Here is a 20,266-nt window from a genome sequence, read left to right on the forward strand (position 1 = left end):
TTTCTTTCTTATTCCATTTCAACTTTCTATTGTCCCCTTCCCAAAGCCATACTCATGTGCTCCTGTGTGCATATTTTGTAGACTTGTACATGTGCCCCCGCGCCCCCCCCCCCCCATCCCATCCTTTCCTGGGCTCTGCTTGCCTCCTCCTTCTTACTTTGGTAGGAACTTTATCCGGGGTCAAGGCACACTCTGCCTCTACCCCACCCTACTGCCTTAGGTTCCCCCAAAGGCCCCCGCGTCTTCCAGTGGGCTGCCTCCCATGGAAGCAAAGGTCCCCCTACACATTCTCTCTCTTGGTGGTATTTTGAATTGCTCCCACCATCTTCGAAGCATGGGCTCTCTCACTGATACACCCCAGCCATCTCTTCTTATTTTGAAACAGGGTCTCATTGAATTACTCGGGCTGGCTTTGAACTCACTCTATAGCCCAGACAGGCCTTGAATTTTCAGTTCTTCCCGCCTCAGCCTCCCAGGTAGCTGGGACAGTAAGCTGGCACTAAAAGGCTGTCCCTAAAAGGGTTGTCTTTAGGATTCACTCTTTCATCTTGCAGAAATTTTGGCTTTAGCGTCTTCTGGGATGCGGATAAGGTAAAACAGCTCAGGAAAGCGGGAATAGTGCCGCTGAGGATGAAGCTGTGGTGGAAAGGCCGAGTGGGAGGCAGATACCCCGACGGGACCCAACTAAGAGAGCTAAGAAAAAGCGTCCCAGACCAGGACAGCCAGGACATGGGCCATTCTTCCTACTTCCAACCCAGACTGTGTCCAAAGTGAGGCTGCCCATGGCGGGAGACCACCTCCCTTTGGCCTAAGGCTTGTGCTCTGAAGGGGTGCTCTTCCAAGGGATGTGTTTTCAGCTTAGAAAAAGCTCAACCAGACTGGGGCTGAGGAGAATGCGAAATAGAAAGTTTGAAAAGAGAAAGGAGGTGGGCAGGGGTGGGGGTCAGGGAGCGGCAGGGTCAGGCGCCGGCCTCCAGGGCAGAGCCCCTGAGAGTCCTGCTCAGTCGCTGTCGCTCTTGTCCACCAGGACGGCGTCTGACTCTTCGGTGATCTCCAGCAGCGTGTGCACGTCGGGGCTGCTCCCGCGCAGCAGGTCGGTGGCCTCGCCGCGCTCCGCGCCAACCTCGTCGTCATCAGGACCCACCTCCACCATCTCGGTGGCCTTCAGCACCTCCACCTCGCCCTCGCGGATCTTCTTGACGTGGAAGGTGAAGGGCGGCACCTTGTAGACGGCGGTCTTGGAGCGCGCGTACACCACGTGGTCGGGCGTGAAGGACTTGCGCAGCTTGTCGCGCGACGTCTTCAGCTTCTCGCGTCGCTCCACGGGCACCAGGCGCGTGCCCAGCTTGTTCATGCGCTTCTCGAGCGTGTGCCGCGTCTTCTCCAGGTTCTCCTTGGTCTTCAGGCGCGTCTTCTCCAGGTTCTCGCGCGTGCGCACCTTGGTCTTCTCCATCTTCTCCTTGGAGAAGGCCTTCTTGAAGTCGTCCACGCGCCGCAGGCCACTGCGCTTGATGCGCTCGGCGCGGGACTCCTCGATCACCTCCTCCACTTCCACCGCCTCGTCGGAGGACAGCTCGATCGCCGCGTCCTCCTCGGGCCGCTCGCCCTCGCCCAGCTCGTCACCCTCCTTCTCTGGCAGCGCCTCCGACTCTTTCAGCGACTTGCTGACGCTCAGTTTGGCGGGCAGCTTGACTTCATCCTAAGAGGAGAATAGAGCCGAGATGAGAGATGCCATGGGAGCAGGCGGAGCGAGGGCTGAGGGATGGGACCCCGGGGCGAAACCGAGTCGGGTAGTGGCGATTCTGGAGAGGGCGTGGGAACCTCTGTTGTGAGGGTGAAGTCCACCCAACTTGTTCAGTCTTGAACACCCCAGTGCCCTGTACAGGACTGGTCACACACAACCTGTGCGTTGAATGGTCGATGTACAGACAGAGGAGGGGAGAGCAGAGGTTCGGGTCAGACACTGGTCGGCATTATGATTCTACTTCAGCTAAATATTCCCAGGGACCCTCAAGCCCTTGCACCCCTGGGACTACCGCTACCCCTATGATTGCTGTAAGCCATTGTGACTTTGGGAAGTACAGCTTAACTTTGTAAATAGCAGAGCGCCCTCTGGTGCCCTGATTTACTCTCTGCCCTAAAGGAGACAAAGTTGGGTTGGGAGAGTTCAGAAGTTGGAAAGCTCTAGGGGTGAGCTCAAGGCAATGCCAGGTGGTCTCCAAGTAGGGTAGCTTTAAGCTAAAGTAAAGGAAGTGCGTTCTTAGCATTTGAACCAGTCTTGGGAGAGGGGAGCTCTGCCTGCAGCCCCGTTTCCATCCTTGACTTCTCACGCTATTAGGCTCCACCAGCGAGCATCCCTACCCCCACATATAAGTTAATTGAGGAAAGGGAAGACGCTGGCTGAACGCCAAGGAACTGTTTTCTCCCTGGTCTGGACATTTCTTCTGGTTCTGCGTTCCCTGCCCTGGAACAGAGGGGAGGACGGCTTTTATGGTCTTGCTTTGTTTCCAGGCCAGAGCTTAAAGAGCCAGGAGTGGAGGAGGTGATCGGGACTGCCTATAATTCCAGATCTCAACGCTAGCTCTTAGCCTTCCTCTCCCAATAACCTGGCTTGGGATAGACACTTCTTCGTTTTAGGATCCCCCAACACACCACCACCACCAAAGCGTAGACGTGGGTGAGACCACAGAATGGGAAAGGGTCTGGCCCAGATAGTAAACGGGGGCTCCTTTAGAGGCTCAGACTCTTTCCAAGTACTGAAGTCCAAGGAGTGAGGGGGAAGGGTGCATTTTTTTTTTTTTTGAGCTGAGGATCGAACCCAGGGCCTTGCACTTGCTAGGCAAGCACTCTAAAACTGAGCTAAATCCCCAACCCGTGCATATTTTTTTTTCTAAAATGTTTTCTCAAGGTCATTTTCCAGAATTATACAATAATCCCATCTCCTGAGAAAAATGAGGCAACATAAATTGGTTCTTCACACAGAAAGATACACACAAAAAGAAAAATGGGGAAAAAAGAATACACACACACACACACACACACACACACACACACACACACACCTATTCGTAGGCTACATGAAATCTTTATACCACCTGCTACAGAAATCCCTTCCCCACGCCCAATCCCTTTCCTATCCCCTCCCATTCACATCCCCCAGGGTTTCCTGGTTTACATTAGAAACTTGGAACACCTCCTCCCAACTTCCTTCCCTCCTTGTCAATAACATTAGCAGGAACAAAGAGGGAATGCTGTCTCCACCTCGTCTCCCAACTGGGCACCAGCTCTGCTGGGCACCAGCTCTGTTGGGTACCAAGCCACCTCAAGCTATCTATTACATTACTACACCTCCCAGCAGGCAAGGTAGCCTGAGCACAAGGCATGCTGGGATTTGTAGTCTCCACCTGCCACAAGTGGGGCTTAGTATTGTCACTGGAATCCTAGGGCATATGCCGTCCCTCTGCCTCTTATTCACTGAGGCATTGAAGGAATGGTTTCCTTGTACTGAGTGTAGGAAGGTCCCACCCTCTCCTAGCACTCTTTCTGACTTTGAGTCTCTTGCAATCATCCTGCCTGCATCTAGAGACTGACATCATTAGGGTTTACATGACATCTTAGGACTCCCTAGGATTAAACTCTCTGCCACCTCTTCCATGCATCTCAACCCAGATTCACCTGTAACACCAGTATCAAAAAAAAAAAAAAAAAAAGCTAGGCAGTGGTAGTACTCCAGAGGCAGAAGCAAGTGGATCTTTGTGAGTTGACTCCCCCCTGTCCAATCCCACTGTCCAATCCCACACCAGAAGATGGAGCTAGCTGGTCTCTCTGACCTTTAGCTTTCTAGACAAAGGTCTTTGCCAGCTGAGCTCAGAAAATGACAGGTTTTTCCATGCTGAGGTGTAGGGGAGGAATCTCAGGGAGGAGAAGTGTATGCCGGGACTTTTCAGGAAAGGTGCCCAGGAAACGTAACCCCCTTCATGGTGGGCTTCCCCTGGAGTGATGGCTTTTATGGGAGACATCATCTTCTGGGTGGAAGGTTGGGGGTGGGGTAGGAAAAACAACTTGGCCTGAGTCCCCGTACAGTGTCCTGTAGGCTGGTTCTGAACATCACCATTAGCCTTTTCCCCTCCACTAATGGATTTCTCTTTTCCACCCCCATTCCCAAGTCAGGCTTCCCTCATGACTCACAGCCTTGGAGTGCTGCCTTGGGCCCACCCAGTCTGCCTGTTGCTACAACAGTCACCAACACAATTCAAAGGTACCTCCCCTTACGCTGGGCACCCAGGCCAGGTTACCTTTGTCTCACTGGTATTACCCTGGCAGAGTGATCAGGGCCATGGAGGGGCCTCGTGGAGAGCAAGAAGGGAGGGTTCTACTTGTTCCGTTTCCCCGTTTGTATTAAACAAAACCACCACTCCCAACAGGCTTGGATTCCAGAGTTACTTTTAATGACCAGGTCCGAACAAAAGCATGCACAGCTTCCCCAGCCCCTGCCAAACACACACAGCTCCCCAAGCCAGGAAGGCACCAGTCCAGGATGGATGTAGAGAGGCCCCCAAGGAGGTTCCTACCTCTTACTCTTCACTTCCCAACCCTGCTGCAGAAAAGTAAGACGTGATGGCTGAGAAAGATCATTTTATGGTTATTACCCCACTGAGCATCCATTGGGCCCTCGGCATTTCGTATTTGCTAGAGAGAAGGGACAGGCACTACCCAGAGGTGGGTAGGAGCCTCTCTTCATTTAGTGCTAACCAGTTCTGTCTACAGCTGGTGCTGAGAAAAAAAAAGTGGAGATGATTCCAAGACCCAAGACCTGCCTAAAAAAATGTATTAGAACAGGCTGCATTGTGGGGCAGAAGATGCATTATGAAGGAGAAATGAAGAGGGAGCCCTAAAATCCCAAGACCTCTGCTTTGGGTTACCAAGACAAGGGGATGAGACATCAGAGGCGGGAAGGGACTTTCTTCTACTACAGCATCCTTTCTTGGCAGGGACGACATTCTTCCTAAGAGGATAAAAATTGACTCTCAGGAGGCGGCAGGGCCTTGAATATTAGGATGGTTTGCGGTGCTCCGAAAAAACCCCATACATAAACAACCATATATCATATCTATAGTATTCAATTTTCATGAGGGAGATAGATGGGAAAAACAAGCCCTTAGAGGAAGGGATAATCATGGAGAAAGAAACCTTGTGCACTGGAGTCAGCTAGAATATTCTCCCTTTGGGCCTCTCTGAGCTGGCAGCTTTTGGGTGCCCCACCCAAGGCAGGATCTGGCAAACATAAGAGATCCTTTTGCAAAACATTTTCTAAAAGAAAATGAAAAAAAAAAAAAAGTAAGTGTAAATGTTTTCCTCAGCTACAGAGAGTGGGTGAAGAGGGCACGGAACAGCTCCCAGGCCTGGGCCTCGTGAAGGCCCCCCTCCAAAGAGGCTTTGAGCCAAATTGGCCTGTCCCCGAGGGGTAGGGTGGGAGGGGGTGGAAGAAAAAAACCAGAAGACACGCCCAGTTTCATGCAGCTTCATGCAAGGCAGGCTTTGGGTGCAGCTACAATTTAAAAAGACATCAAGAGATGCAGCTCTGTGGTTGAGCATTTGCTTAACATGCATGAGGTTCTGGGGTGCATCCCCAGCACTGGGATGGAACAAAACACCACCACCACCCAAGGAGGGGAGGATCCTCCTCTCTACCTCCCACCCCTACTGCACACACCACATTTGCCGGAGCGCACAATGCAAGCATTTGTCTAAAACCCATTGCCAGCCCATAATAGACAACAGCTTGAAAGGACGGACTGGCCATCAAGGAACTGACTTCCAACAAGTAATGGGTGGATGGAAGCCAGGAAGGACACCCTGTGCCCACTGGCCCTAGGGTCCCAGGAGATCCTACATACTCCCACCAGCTGTTGGCTCCTCTGGGGTGGATCGGGTCCCAGGCTCTGGGTAATTGGGCAGTGGGCTGGGTATCTGCTCAAAGGCTGGGCGCTCAGGCACTGTTTCAGGCTTCAGGTGAAAGGACTCAGTCTCAGGCAGAAGGTCAAGAGGCACCATCTTGGGTGTGGTCAGGCCAAAGGGTGCTTTCAGCTTCTTCTTGGGCTAAGATGAGGAAAAGGGGTTTAAATGGCACTTGGGATGGGGGCGGGGGGGGGGGGGGGTGTTGACAGAAAGAGGCCTCTGTGGCATGCAGAGCTGGGTCCGGTTGAAGAGGGAGAGGCTCTGGAATGGATCGGGGTGGGCCGAAACCACATTTGAAAGGCTTCTGTGGGAGAGCCCTGGGGTGGGATGAACCCAAGCCCATGAATTAATAAACATAGCTTCAACTGAACCCCTTCCACCTCCCTCCTGTCCTCTAGCATATTCCTTGGACTGCTCCTTGGGCTTCCACCTTCTACCCTTGGATGTCACTGTCATGCGTGAGATGACTATGGTTACTAAGCGGGGAAAGAGGCTGCCAAGGAACGGAGATGGAATGTTTTGAGACCAACTGGTAAATTCTAACAGGGAGGCTCCAATGAAGACACACACACACACACACACACACACACACACACACACACACGCCTTTCTTTCTTGTTATTCCCTGAGGCAGGGTGGGTATGCATGGGTGCCGCCCCGGATAAGAAAAGGGACATGTAGAGAAGAGGGACACTGGCTGCTTGACCATGTTTCTACTTCCTGCCTCCCTATCTATCCAGGGCTTAGAATATCAGACTCAGGGAGAAATCAGAATGTAAAAACAAGCTATCTTCAGGACAGGTGGGCCTGTGGGGTTCCCAGGGGTGGCTTCTGACCCTCTCAAGAGCTGAGCTCACACTCTTGCTTTGGGTGAGAACTCGGGAGAGGGATAATTAGAGGGAACAGCAGACTTAGACAATAGCGATGTTCAGGAAGGCATGTATTCATAAAACCCCAAAGCAGCAACAGGTCCCAACCTGCCAAGTACGGGAAGGAGCAGAAACAGCAGGGAGATGGGGAGATGGGAAGTGGAAAATGGCTCTCCCCTAGAAAGGGAGCCTAAGCGAGGAATACCCACGGCTGGCCTGGAGTTTAATCCTTACACTGGGCACCTTCCTTCCCACTGCATGGCACTGGACAACCATTCTTTGCTTTTGCTTCAGCACTCAGGAGCTTGAGCAGCTAATGGCCATCAATATCCCACTGCTGGCCACTTGTAGCCAACATAGTACATGTGTCTGCACACGTACACATGTACACATGCGTATCATAGAGCATCCAGGTGAGGAGCAACATTCCAGGGTTCTTACCCAATTTCCTTCTGGTTGAATCAGTGTCTCATGTAGCTCAGGTTGGCCTCAACCAGGCTAGGTAGCTGAGAGTGGCCTTGAACTCTTAATCCTCCTGCCTCTACTGCCTGAGTACTGAAATTACCACCCAGCCAGTTTATGTGGTACTAGAGATGGAACCCAAGGCTTTATGCATGCTAAGCAAGCCCTCTACCAACAAAGCCAGCTTCCTAGTCCCTGTATGGGGTGTTGGTGGTTGTTTTGAGAGGGTCTCCCTAAGTAGCACCTGAAACTCACAATTCTGCTTCCATCTCCTGTAGAGAGTTTGGGGTCCAGCTGTGCACCATCACATTCATGTGAAATAAGTGACAATAAGCAAGTAATTTCCCCAGTCTGGGCCCCAGCTTCCTCAGACACACCATGGAGAGGAGGAAGCTGGTTATCTTCTAGTTCAGAGGGCTATAAGGACAGAATGATGAAATATTCACATTGACGCGATTCCAAACACTGCACAAGCGCCCCCCTCATCTCTGAGGTTGTCGCTCACTATAATCTTCTGTCCCCTCCCTGCCACCAGTTACCTGCTTTATGCCTTTGTCTCACCTAACTTTGGCTTTTACAGCAGTCGGATTTGACTTTTAAAAAGGAGGTGGGTGGGTAGATGGTAAGATTGCCTTCAGTCCTGGGAATGCCCCCCTAAAAGTACCCTGTCTGCTCTGGATTCCATGACCAAGAAAAACAGCCCAAAGTCATCTGTTAGAAAGAGTGACCTGGTAGACGCTCCAGCAGTGAGACTTAGGGGGAAAGGGACCAGAGCAACAAGCTTCGAGTATTTTTAGATAAAGGTTTAGGGTTCTTCCAGAGAAAGGTATCTGTGATTCACTGGAGTACAGGAAGGAAGGTATTAAAGGCTGGGTGAAGATTTGAGAAGAAGAAGCCAGCACACCCTCATTCCAACCATACTGCCCTCCCCTTTAATGCCGTGAGTAACCTAATCTCTCCAATGCCTCTGAGTCCTATCCCCAAGCCCTTGGAGCAGATCTAATGGGCATCAACTTTGCCTCATCCAAACTAATCCACAGTTTGGGGATTCGGGGCAACCCTAAACCACTTGCCTAGCATTGGCTGGGAAAACTACAACTTCCAGAAAGCACTTTTTTCCACTCTATCTCCCCTTCTGGATTCTAATACAGCTCTGAAAGGATCTGAACCACCACTTGTACAGGTGGCTGTGTGGATTTCAACTCTCCTGAATTGCATGGTATTTTGGAGCAACTGCTTCCACCCGAACAATGTAACCCAGACTTCCCAGAAGCCCTCGCTCTACCTCCACTAGTAAAATTCACTTCTCCTCTTCACTAGCTGTTCCCCAGCTAAGTGTCGTTCCACAGCACAGAGTGAGATGCCAAACTGCCAGCTTTTGTTTATAGCCACACAAGGGACCCCCCACCCGGATCCCACTACTGGGATCTCTAGACCCTTGGGTACCTTCTTCTACAGGTGACTCCTTTGCCACATCATGACCTCCCACAACTATACGGGGAAGGCAGAACCTCATTTCCTCTTTCCCTCTAAAAAACTCATATACTGGGAGCCCCTTTCCAGTCGCCTGCCCCCGCTTGCTCTCTTGCTCTCTCTGCCTGGCCATCTCCTTATCCTGAGTTTCCCATAAATGCTGCTGCCCCTGGTCTTCCCTATTAGGCCTGCCAAGACACATGGCTATTTTTACCCCATTCTTTTCTCAGACTGTGGACCTCTGCAGACCCGGGATGAGAGCAAGCTGCTTTCCTCCAACCCCCACCCCTTCACCACCACCACCACCCCAACCCACCCCTGGAACATCTGTGGGGCAGCTCAAGGAAGTTCTGCAAGGAGCCCTACCCCATGTAGTAGGAGTTAGTCCTTACCTCTGAGCTTGTCCCAGGGCTAGGGACCACATTAGTACTTAGTTAGCTCTTTCCCCTGCGGGTTGGTGGCTCAACTTAAGCAACACTTTCTTTCTTTTCAGATTGTGTGTGTGTGTGCGTGTGCGTGTGTGTGTGTGTGTGTGTGTGTGGTGGGTGTTTTGCCTGTATGCATGTCTGTATGTCTGTGCATCACATGTGTGTCTGTGCATCACATGTGTGCATCAGATGTGTGCAGTGTCCCTGCAGAGGCAGAAGAGGGTGTCAGACTCCCTGGAGCTGTAGTTGGATTGTTGTTAGCCATCATTTGGGTGTGGGCAACCAAAGCCTGGTTCTCTGGAGGAGCCGCCAGTGCTGGTTACGACCTGGCCATCTTTCTAGCCTCAAGCCACTCTGTCCCAACTCTCTGCCCTCCTCACCCACTGGCCTGGTTCACATGGAGTCAGAGCCATCTAGTGAGTGCCCCACCTCCACCCCGCTATCCAGATAATGATGACTGCCAAATGTTGGAGATGGAAGGAACAGAGCAGAGAGGACACGGACCTCAGCAGGGAAGTCCCCCATTCACCCAATACCAGCCCTTTCTCTCAGAATCCCCCTCTTTAGCACAGGAGGGTTTACCTCCAGGCTGAGAGTGTCCCCAAGTTGCACAACCTGGGACATTTAAAATGAGAAAGTCCCTTATCCAAGTTCTTGGTGACAAGCACAGGTTCTGAAGGAGAAAGCTGCTTCCTGTCTCAGACCCTGTTCTCTTCCCCTAGATGTCACCTGCAAGGGCCACACAGGTCCCCAAAAACAACTCGCAGAGCCTCACAGTCCCAAACCTCCTGCCTCTAACCAGTTAGATTGCATGAAAATGGCTCTAATTACTTTCCCCTACCAAGCGGGTGCTATAAAGGGAGAAGCAAAGCTTTCTTGTCTTTAGACAGGGCTGTGTTCCATGTCCCAAACTGCCTTGGCCTCTGGAATGATAGGGCCACAGGTATGCATCAGCAAGGCAAAACTTTGTACAGGTCCCTTGAAAGAGTCCCTCAGCAGTCATAGAGGCAGGAGCTGGAAGCGGTCCTGTTCCCTGCTCTCTCCTATCACCAAAGACCCCGAGCATGTCATAATAGGCTCAGTTCTCCCCCAGACACTGTCCCCATCTGCACTGCTCTCCATTCCCCTTAAAGAAACCAAGCTAAGGACCTCATCTCACACCACGTAGTTACTCTGAAGCAACATAATCAAGCAAGGGTCAGAGTAGTAACCACAGCCCCCTGATACGGACTCTGTGGGGCATGTGGGAAATGTACTCCTTTTCTTTCCATTGCCATCAGGAGCATAAATAAACCAAGCCCTACAGCCTTCAGTCTAAGGAGTGGGAGTGAGCATCAACCAGGCCCAACCAGGAGGAGGCAGGGCTCAGCACATTCCCTCCAGTGAAAGAGCCCAATTTCTCGCTGGGCTCAGACTTACTCTTAGAGGGGTCAGAGATGGGGCGTGCGGGTTCAAATCAACATTGAGATTCCCAGCTGCTACAAGGGGTTAGGATACATTTGTATCCAGGCAGGGGAAACACAGAAAGATGCAAAGAAAGCAAAGGGTGGAGCCCGAGTGTGTCAGCCTCCACCTAGCACCTTCACCGCTCCGGACACCGCCCCCGCAGTTAAGGGAGGGGGGCGTGATTCACCACGCCCTAGCTGCCACCCCCACCAGCCCCACTTGCTCTTCTAACGCCCACCCCTACCCGCCCCACCCGCTCCCAGCACCATGAGACAGGGTGTCCCCAAGGACCTGAAAGTGCCTGGAGGCCAGGGGCAGATCGTAGCAAGGGGACACGCGTGGGCAGCAGAGGCTGGTGCGGGGGCGCGGGGTAGGATGAGGGGGGCTGACGATCGTGTCCCTTGCATGGCGCCCCCGCCGGTGCGTGCCTGAGCCCTGAATCACCCGCTATATCGGGCCCACAGCACCGGAGGCCCCAGCCCCAGGCCCAGGGCCCTACAGTCAGTGTCCACTTACAGAGGGTCCTTAAAAGACCACCAGGGACCTCGGGTATTCCCCTCCCAAAACTTCCTCCAAGTGGGAAGACCTCTGACAGAGCCAAGCTGAGAGCATTCAGCACTCCCAAGTACAACCCACTAACTTTCCGGCTAGGAGTTACAGACCGCAGGGAGGAGCCTGGGCCCCGGGGAGGCGCGGGGTGAGCCCTTCTATGCGCCCCAAGAGTCTGCCACTCCCCGAGCCCCACTCCAGCTGGGTTTGCAAGAAGGAGGGAGGAGCTCCTGACCGCCTCCACGGGGCCAGGTTGGCGGAGAGACGATCCTCAGGCCGGTGTCCCCACCCAGGTCTCAGGCCGGGGCCGCGGGCGGGGTACCCCCGACTCTGGGCGCAGTCCTCCCCGCGGGCTCACCTGGTAGATCATGACTTTAAAGTTGCGGCGCCGCAGCAGCTCCGCCTCGTTGACCTCCAGCTTCTTTATCTGGCCGGCCTGGCGCTCCAGGCTGCCGCGCACCGTCTTCACGTTGACGCTGACCTTGCGCACCTTCTCCAGCAGCTTGCTCACCGTGTTGCTCGTGGTGGCGTGAGCCTTGCCCAGCTTGCTCAGCTCGCCCTGGATGCTCTGCACGGCACCCTCCATCTCCGCCTGTCGCTCCTCCAGCTGGGCTTGGGTCAGCTGGATCTGGTCAACGGCACCGATGATTTTATCCAGAAGGCTCAGGACTAGTACACCGTTTACCTGGTCGGACTTGATCAGCTCGTCAGAGCCAGTCCCCGACGGCTCCTCCGTGGCCGGTGCCTCCCCTGGGATAGCCTCCGGGCCCTCCGGGGAGGCATCGGGAAATCCGGAATACGGCCGCTCGACGATATGGAGCGTGACATCCTCCATGGCTTCCCGAAGCCGTGCGGGGTCGGCCGGGTAGAGTTGGAGCGGGAGACTCGGAGAGAAGGAGGAGCGAGAGAGGGGAGAGCGAGCAAGAGCCCAGAACGGAGGAAACTCGAGCCACGTCCGTGCGCACCGGGACGCTGGCCAGAACTGTGGGGCGGGGAATCCGCGAGCTGCCCGGCTCCCAGGCCAAACTCGGAGTCTCGACGGCCATTGGCTGGCCCCACCCCAGAAAGGGAGGAACCGGGGCAGAAGGGGAGACCAGCCCGGGAGCGGCACGGAGGGGGACCCGAGGGCCAAACGCCCCACCCTGTTCAGGATGGTTGGAATAGTTGGAGCGGGAATCTAGGGCCCCCTTGGCAGTGGAGGCTGCCGCAGCGGGATTGGGGCGGAGGAATGTGAGCTGGGGGAAGGAATCAGGTCCTCCAAGTGTGCTCTACTTTTTCTCTCTTTCCTTGAGTTGTTTTTTTCTTTTTCTTTCTTTTTTTTTTCTCATCCACAAACCCACTCCAGACTTTTAAGATCAAGCTGAGATCCAGATGGAGCGTGAATTAGGTATAAAAAAATATTTTTGTCTATGCCCAGTGTCCCTGTAGGATCCTTACCCTGTACAATCTTTTTCAAAGGGATGTGGGGGTCCACCCCACCATCTATACTCTGTGTTACCACTGTCCCCAAAGCTTGTGGCGCTGTTAGTGAGAGAAGCCGGAGAGGAAAGACGTTAAAGTTACAGAAGGGATGACGTACAAGGGGCCTCTAGGTTTCTCTTAGAATCGTTAGGACGGGTCAGGATTAAGGTGAGAAATAAAACATGAAGGCTTTCAGTCATCTCTCTAAATCATCTCTCCCTGTGTACCCCCCAGCGGAAATCTAGCTGACTCTGCCCTCAGAGAGTGTGGCATCGGACTTGTTCTTTTCTCGGGTTCCCAGAGATTAGGTGAGCATTTGGGGAGATCATGGAACCCCATCCCCTTATCTAGCAGAGAAAGGAAGGCCAAGAGAAGGCAGGTGGCTCGCCAGGGTTCATTCCAGGTTACTGTGGCACTTGCTCTTAGCCTCAGGTCTCTGGACTCCACAGGTACTCGGAATCCTTCGTTTGGGGCAGGAAGCGGGGCAACTATGGCGATACTCCCTAATGGGGAAGCAAACCGTTTTCTTCCTAGGGGACACCAAGGAGCTGGCTGTTCTGAGCAGGCGCAGAAGATTCCTTAGCACAAGGTCCAGAGACACAGGCTGCCCTACTCCCACATCTGGCTCTCACCAGTCCCTGGAGCCACCCCAATTCCCTTTCCCACAGAGATACTGAAAACCTTTTCCCTGCTTAGGAAATCGGGCTTGGGGTTCCCTGGAGGGGCTCGGCAAAAGGTCACTTGTAGTCTGGTATCCACCATCACTAAGAAGAGTGAATTGCTGCTTTGTGGTGACTCAAGTGTCATCAGTCTAGGCAGAGAACCTTTAGACCAGGAGATTGCCCTATAGGATACAGAACTTTAGGGACCAAGAATAAAGCACCCCCCCCAACACTCCAATCTGCTTCTTCAGAAACAAGTGGCTTTCTCACTTGAGGTTAAAGGAGTGACCCTCAGCTGGATAGAGGTGGCGTTCACCTTTAATCCCAGCACTCAGGAGGCAGAGGCAGGCAGATCTCTGTGAGTTCGAGGCCAACCTCATCTACAAAGCTAGTTCCAGGAGAGCTAGGGCTCCACAGAGAAACCCTGTCTCTGAAAAACAAAACAAAATAAAAAAAAAAAAAAAAAGAACTGGTAAAACTTTGAGAAAAAAGAGCAACAGAAGAAGCCTTACTGGACCTACACCTACACTTTAAGAATTCGGGCACGCTGAAGAGCTGGCTCTTGGGTTCAGCGCATGGTTGTTCTCTCAGAAGACCAGGTTTGGCTCTCCTCATCCACATGGTGGCTCATGACCATCCATAACTCCAGTTCCAAAGGGTCCGATGCCTTCTTCTGACCTCTGCGAGCACTAGGCAAACACATGGTACACATATATACATGCAAGGACACTCATACACATTAAATAAATGAATAAATCTTTTTAAAAAATTAAAAGAATTAGTTACATAATATTAGGTAGGTAGGTGTGTGTGTGTGTGTGTGTGCGCGCGCAGCCATGCATCTGCAGAGGTCAGAGGACAACTTTTGGGAGTCACTTCTCTCTTTCTACTGAGAATGTCTGGGATCAAACTCAGACCATCAGGCTTGCTGGCAAGCACTTTTACCTACGCACCATCTTGGCAGCAGCTCCTAACTATGTTATTTAACAGGCAAGGTACAGATTGCAAACAGTACAAAAAGTAATGCTGTGGAACGAAGTGACTTTATTTGTTGTTTTCTTTGGGATTATAGGCATGTGCCAACATGCCCAGCTATTTTTATTCCTTGAGACAGAGTCTTGCTAGCTCCAGCTAGCCTCGCACTCATGGTGATTCTCCTGCCTCAGCCTCCAGGGTACTCAGATTATAGACATGCTCCACCATACCCAGCTGAGGAAATTGTACTTCCTTTCCTATCCCAGTAATTAGTTTTCCTCCATCCCAGGAAACCACTGTTAGTGTTTTCCTGCAGAGTTTTCTACACTTGATCTTAGCCAAAAGGCCAAGAAGCAATTCCTGTAGAATTTTCTATAGCATATTTCTATACACACAAGTTAGGTGTAATCGGGTATACCCATAATCCTGGCCCTTGAGAATCTGAAGTAGGATGATTATGAGTTGGAGGCCAACCTGAGCTACAATAGCAAGGCCCTATTTTTTTCTTTCTTTTTTTTTTAAAAATTTTTATTTTACATGCATTGGTGTTTTGCCTATATATACTCTGTGTAAGGAGGTCAGATCCCTGGAACTGGAATCACAGACAGTTGTGAGCTGCCATGTGGGTCCTGGAAATTGAACCCAGGTCCTCTAATAAGAGCAGCCAGTGATCTTAACCACTGAGCTATCTCTCCACCACCACCACCACCCCCCATTTTATTTAAAATTTTTTTAAAAAGCTGAGCACGGTGACATACACTTGTAATCCCAGCACTTAGGAGGCAGAGGCAGAGAGATCTCTATAAATGTGAAGCCATCCTAGTCTATATGTCTATATAGAGTTCTGGGCCAGCAACACTGCCCTGTTTCAAAAGAAAAAAAGGCAGAAGAAAAGAAAGATATTTTGTGCACATAGGATCATATTGCATATATATATATATATATATAGTTATAGTTATAGTTATAGTTATAGTTATAGTTATTTTTCTTTTTTGAGTTGCTTATATTTCCTAAGATTTTTTTCCATGCCAAACCACCTTAATTTCCAATGTACGCATGTACTATAACTTATTCAACCAGTTCCTCATCAATGGACATTTACAGATTACATATTAAAAAGGAGGTTCTGTGGAGTTTTTGGTTTTTGGGGTTTTTTTTTGTAGCTACATGCTTGCTAGAGCAATCATTAAGTCGATGTGGTTTCAGCTTTCCCTCCAGGAAAATATTTGCAGTCCACTTCTTCAAAAGGAATGTCAGTATTTGTGGATGAGTCAAGTTATGTCCCCGGGGGTAGCCCCATGAATACAGACCTGACTCATCTCATGCCTCCCTTCTTCCCAGAGAATTTTTGCAAGAGGGGCCCTACCCCTGCAAAGCTATGTTGCAAAAAATGTCTACCCCAGCAAGCTTTTCTCAAGGTCCTTACTAAATGCCAACTAATTCCCATGGGGTGGGGGCGGGGGACCCTGACACAGACCTGGAGCCCAGCAATCCTTTCCAGAGACTTTCACTCCATTTCAGTGGAAATCAGCAGTTTCTTTTCCCTTGCAATTGTGCTCCACCTGCCATTGCCGACTTTCAGATTGCTTTCAGTTTGCCATTGCTCAGTGCACATGCTGAAATGTGTGCTGTTCCGTTGTGTGCTTCAGCTGCTGAGGAGTCCACAAATTGGGTAGTGAGGTTAAAACAAATGTTTCCTTTGGTGCAGGAAACACACACACGCACACACACACACACACACACACACACACACACACACACGTCAGCAGCTAGACTCTTCCGGTGCTCTATCACACCTACAACCATGCTTCTGTTCAATAAACAGCAAGAATTCACCGTGAGCCAGCTTCTGGGGAAGTGGGAGAGGGCTGCCAGGATAGAGGGGTGTCTATAAGGGAAGGGACCTTCACTACCCTGGAAATAGCGGAAGTTATGAAAGCGGATGGTAAGATAGCCAAGCACTGTCCATCCCATTGTGGTTCTGTCCTTAGTTTTCCTAGTTTACTTTTAAGGAAATGCAACCAAAGTTGTATAATCCGTTCCACTCAGCTTCGGATCCCAGCTGGGACAGATCCCAGGGAGACAGTATGTTTTGTGAGCCATAAACAGTTGGGATGGATGATGTGTCCTTACATCAGAGAAACCATGGCCAGCCCCTCAGCAGCTGGCTCACAGCTGCCACAAACAGCAGGCATCCCTGCACTAGCTTTAGCGTCACAACTGATGTATATAAAAGGGGCTTTAGACTGTTTGTATGTTTCTCCTCATCAAAAATTCCTTCTATTTAAAAAAAAAAAATTGATACGTTGGCAGCTAGGTGCAATGCCACAAGTAACTTCAGCATTTGGGAGACCGAGGCAAGAGAGCAGGAGGTCCAGGTCCTCAGGTACATGAGTTTGAAGCCACTCTGGCTACATGAGACCCTGTCTCAGGCAAATGAACAAACGACAGAATAGGTATTGGGCTGGGACCTATGTTAGTGGAGTCACATATCTAGAGTACGTAAGGCCCTGTCTTGGGTTCTATCCCCAGAATTGCAATAAACGAATCAATCAATAACTTTTTTTTTCAAGACAGGGTCTCACTATGTAGCTCTGGCTTCCTTGGAACTTGCTATATAGATCAGACTGTCCTTGAACTCAGATCCACCTGCTACTGCCTCCAGAATGCTAGGACTGGCAGTGTGTGCCTCTAGGTCCTGCTTAATTTTTGTTGTACATTTTGTTTTGTTTTGTTTTTTCAGGCAGGGTCTCACTATGTGGCTGCCCTGGAGCCCTCTGTGTAGCCCAGGCTGGCCTTGAACCCATAGAGATCCACCTGTCTCTGCCTCCTGAGTGTTGGCACTAAAGACCTGTACCACCATGCCGGCTTATTTCGGTATTCTCAATAATTAGCCTTGGACTCTGATCGATTTCCCAAATGCAAGTCCCCCTTCGCCCATTCCTCACAACCTACTTGGGTACCCCACGTCATCCAAACTCAACTGAACAGCTGTCCTGCACTAGGAGAGTGAACTTATTTGTTGAGGGTACCATTGTCCTCTCAAGTCACGGTGCACCCCAACCTTGGAATGTCTTTGAACTTCTTTCTTGCCCACTCTCTAAAATGAAACTCTGTGGTCTGCCAGTTCTTCCTCTGTGACTGCTGCCCAGTCAGTTCCATCCCTGGAGTCACACTACTGTATATTGCTGTGTCCTTCAAAAAGATTTTATTTGTATTATTCCAAAGATTTTTAAAATGTATTTGTGTGTGTGTGTGTGTGTGTGTGTGTGTGTGTGTGTGTGTGTGTGTGTATGCATAGGTGTATGGATTCCTTAGGAATCCAGAAAGGGGAATCTGATCCCCTAAAACTGGAGTTTCAAAGAGCCACCTGTGTTGAGAATCACACTCTGGTCCTCTGCAAGAGCAACAAGTGGTTTTTTTGTTTGTTTGTTTGTTTGTCTATTTGGTTGTTTGGTTGGTTGGTTTTCGAGACAGGGTTTCTCTGTGTAACAGCTCTAGCCATCCTGGAACTCGATTTGTAGACCAGGCTGGCCTCAAACTCACTGAGATTCTCCTGCCTCTGCTTTCTGAGTGCTGGGATTAAAGGCGTGCGCGGCCCCGGCACCACCTGGCCAGCAAGTGTTTTTAACTGAGCCATCTTTTCAGAATCTTATTGTTTTATTTTTAGTTATAGGTGAACACTTGTGTCTGTGTGTGGGTATGCATGCATGGGAGCAGGTGCTTGCAGAGGCCAGAAGAGGGCATGGAGGGAGAGCTCAGCTGAGAACACTGGCTGCTCGTGTGGAAAGACTCAGGTTTGGTTCCCAGCATCCACGTGGCAGCTAACCACCATCTCTAACTCCTATAACATGGGTGCTGGGAATTGAATGTGGGTCCTTTGTGAGAGCAAAATCCAGTCTTATCATTTGTTTACCATAAGCCAGTTTCTGGGGGTAGTGGCAGGCCATCTCTCCAGCCCCTGTCTGTGCCATTAACCTCTTTTCTTCAATTCACACTGCAGGCTCAGCACAACTTAATTTCCCTGACATGTTGCCGTGTACGTCAGCTCCCTTTGGAGGGGAGGTACCTTCTGTGGCTCTGCCTTACTGGAGATGGTGAAGTCATGAGGCTTTGCTGCTGGGTTTTGTCAGACATCTAGCCTTAAATACAGACTAATGCTTCTTATTAATTTCTCCTGTTTTTACATCGGCCTCTTGCTAGTCTCTTGCTAGTCCGGTTTGCCCGATCGATCCTATTCCAAAGACAAGCCGTACCCATCACCTCTTTTGGCATCACCGTCACTTGCCATGGCTCCTGTCTATGTGTGTTTGCTCTCCCCAGTTAGACCAGGACCTCTCCAATGCCTGTCCAGTGGGAACACAGATAGATTTCAAAGAAGCTGAGGATGGTGGGACACACCTGTAATCTCAACACTTGGGAATCAAGGAGGGAAGCCTTCTAAAACTACCGTGTGTGTGTGTGTGTGTGTGTGTGTGTGTGTGTGTGTGTGTGCGCACATGTATGTATGTACTGGCAGAGGCCAGAAAAGACTGTTACATCCCCTGGAGCTGGAGTTACAGGTGATTATGAGACACCTGACTGTGGGAGACCATTTTCAGGTTCCTCATGGCTTTACCCAGCAGGTCCGCATAGAGAAGATGATCAGGACCATGGGCCTGAGTGCAGGTGTCTGAGATGGTCTGCACTTGGCTGTGCTGGGGGGAGATCTTTTGCGCCACCCCTTGGTGTCTCTATAAATATCCTGGGGCAGAGACAGTTGGGGCTCATTGGAAAAGGTTCCAGGCCCTCTGGAGGCTATCCTTTATTTTTTTTTTCTGTTTATCTCCACAATCTAAATCCTTCTATCTAATATTTCCTGCTGCTCTCACTCAAGAAAACTCTGGGGAGCTGTGGGGTTGGTGGGTAAATGCCCCGCACCTAACATGGTTGCTTAGAACTAAACTCAGGTTTAGTTCTCTGCAAGAACGGAGAGCACTCTGAACTGCTAGGCCATCTATCTCTCCAGCCACCGAAAGAGGATCTTGAGTTTTTCAAAGCCAGCTGGACTTCGTAGCAACATAAGAAAGACTGCTTGAAAAGACATGCTCCATCACAGCTTACATATCCAGCTCCAAGAAATAATATTTTACAAGTAATTCAGCTTTGGGAATTGTAGCTCAGTTAGTAGATTGCTGACTTACCATACACAAATCTCGGTTCAACCCCCAGCACCACAGAAACCAGGTGTGATGGTGTAATCTGTTATCCCAGCACTCCAGACATGGAGGACAAGAGGACCAGGAGTTCAAGGCTGTTCTCTGCAAGTTTAAGGCCAATTTGGGCCACACGAGAACTGGCCTCAAACAACATCCTAAAATTAAACTTTGTTATTTCTTATTTGTATACAGCCACTCTTGAAAATGTTTCTTGGTTTAATTAGATTCAATCATTCTGTGATAAACAAACTAGTCAACTATTTGTATTTATCCCACGATTATGTATCATAAATTTTCTCTATGAAAAGGAGGTAGGGAAGGGCCGGCAAGATGGCTTAGTGGATAAAGGTGCTTGCCCCCAAGCTGACATTCTGAGTTCGATCCTAGGACCTTCAGGGTGGAAAGAGAGAACTGATTCCCTCAAATTGTTCCCTGACCTCCACACATGTATACTCAATACTTATGCATGTATTGCATCACACACAATAAATGTGATTAAAAAAAATGTAAGGAGTTGGGTTTGGAAGACAGCTTAGGAGGGCTGGAGAGATGGCTCGGCTGGCAAAGGCTGACAACCAAACCATAACAGGGTAGCTAGGAGATGTACTAGCCAGGAGGCGGGTCCTGGAGATGGAAAGACGTGGTTTGGGGCTTACAGAGTTTACAGTCAGTTCTGGGAGCTACACCTGCACCCAAATGTACCCCAGCAAGTACAATGTAATGGAAAAAAAATCACCAAACAAAACATATAAGAATAGACCTTAAGCTGGGCGGTGGTGGTGCAC

At 50.5% G+C, this 20,266-nt stretch overlaps 1 protein-coding gene across 2 annotated transcripts; it reads right to left on the reverse strand.

Moving 5' to 3' along the window:
• Positions 1–648: 648 nt before the first annotated feature.
• On the reverse strand, positions 649–12,187 carry Cavin1 (caveolae associated protein 1). Of its 2 annotated transcripts, none has more exons than XM_036195975.1 (2): positions 11,544–12,187; positions 649–1,699 (listed from the first exon to the last, which is right to left on the reverse strand). In XM_036195975.1, the coding sequence occupies exons 1-2, from the start codon at positions 12,018–12,020 to the stop codon at positions 1,001–1,003; spliced, it is 1,176 nt and encodes a 391-aa protein (XP_036051868.1). In that variant the 5' UTR covers positions 12,021–12,187; the 3' UTR covers positions 649–1,000. The 2 variants fall into 2 exon arrangements, with proteins under 2 accessions (XP_036051868.1, XP_036051870.1); XM_036195977.1 differs by lacking the exon at positions 649–1,699 and adding an exon at positions 5,806–6,099.
• Positions 12,188–20,266: the final 8,079 nt, after the last annotated feature.

The sequence above is a fragment of the Onychomys torridus genome, chromosome 8 (genome assembly GCF_903995425.1).
Source record: "Onychomys torridus chromosome 8, mOncTor1.1, whole genome shotgun sequence".
Classification (NCBI taxonomy): Eukaryota; Metazoa; Chordata; class Mammalia; order Rodentia; family Cricetidae; genus Onychomys; species Onychomys torridus.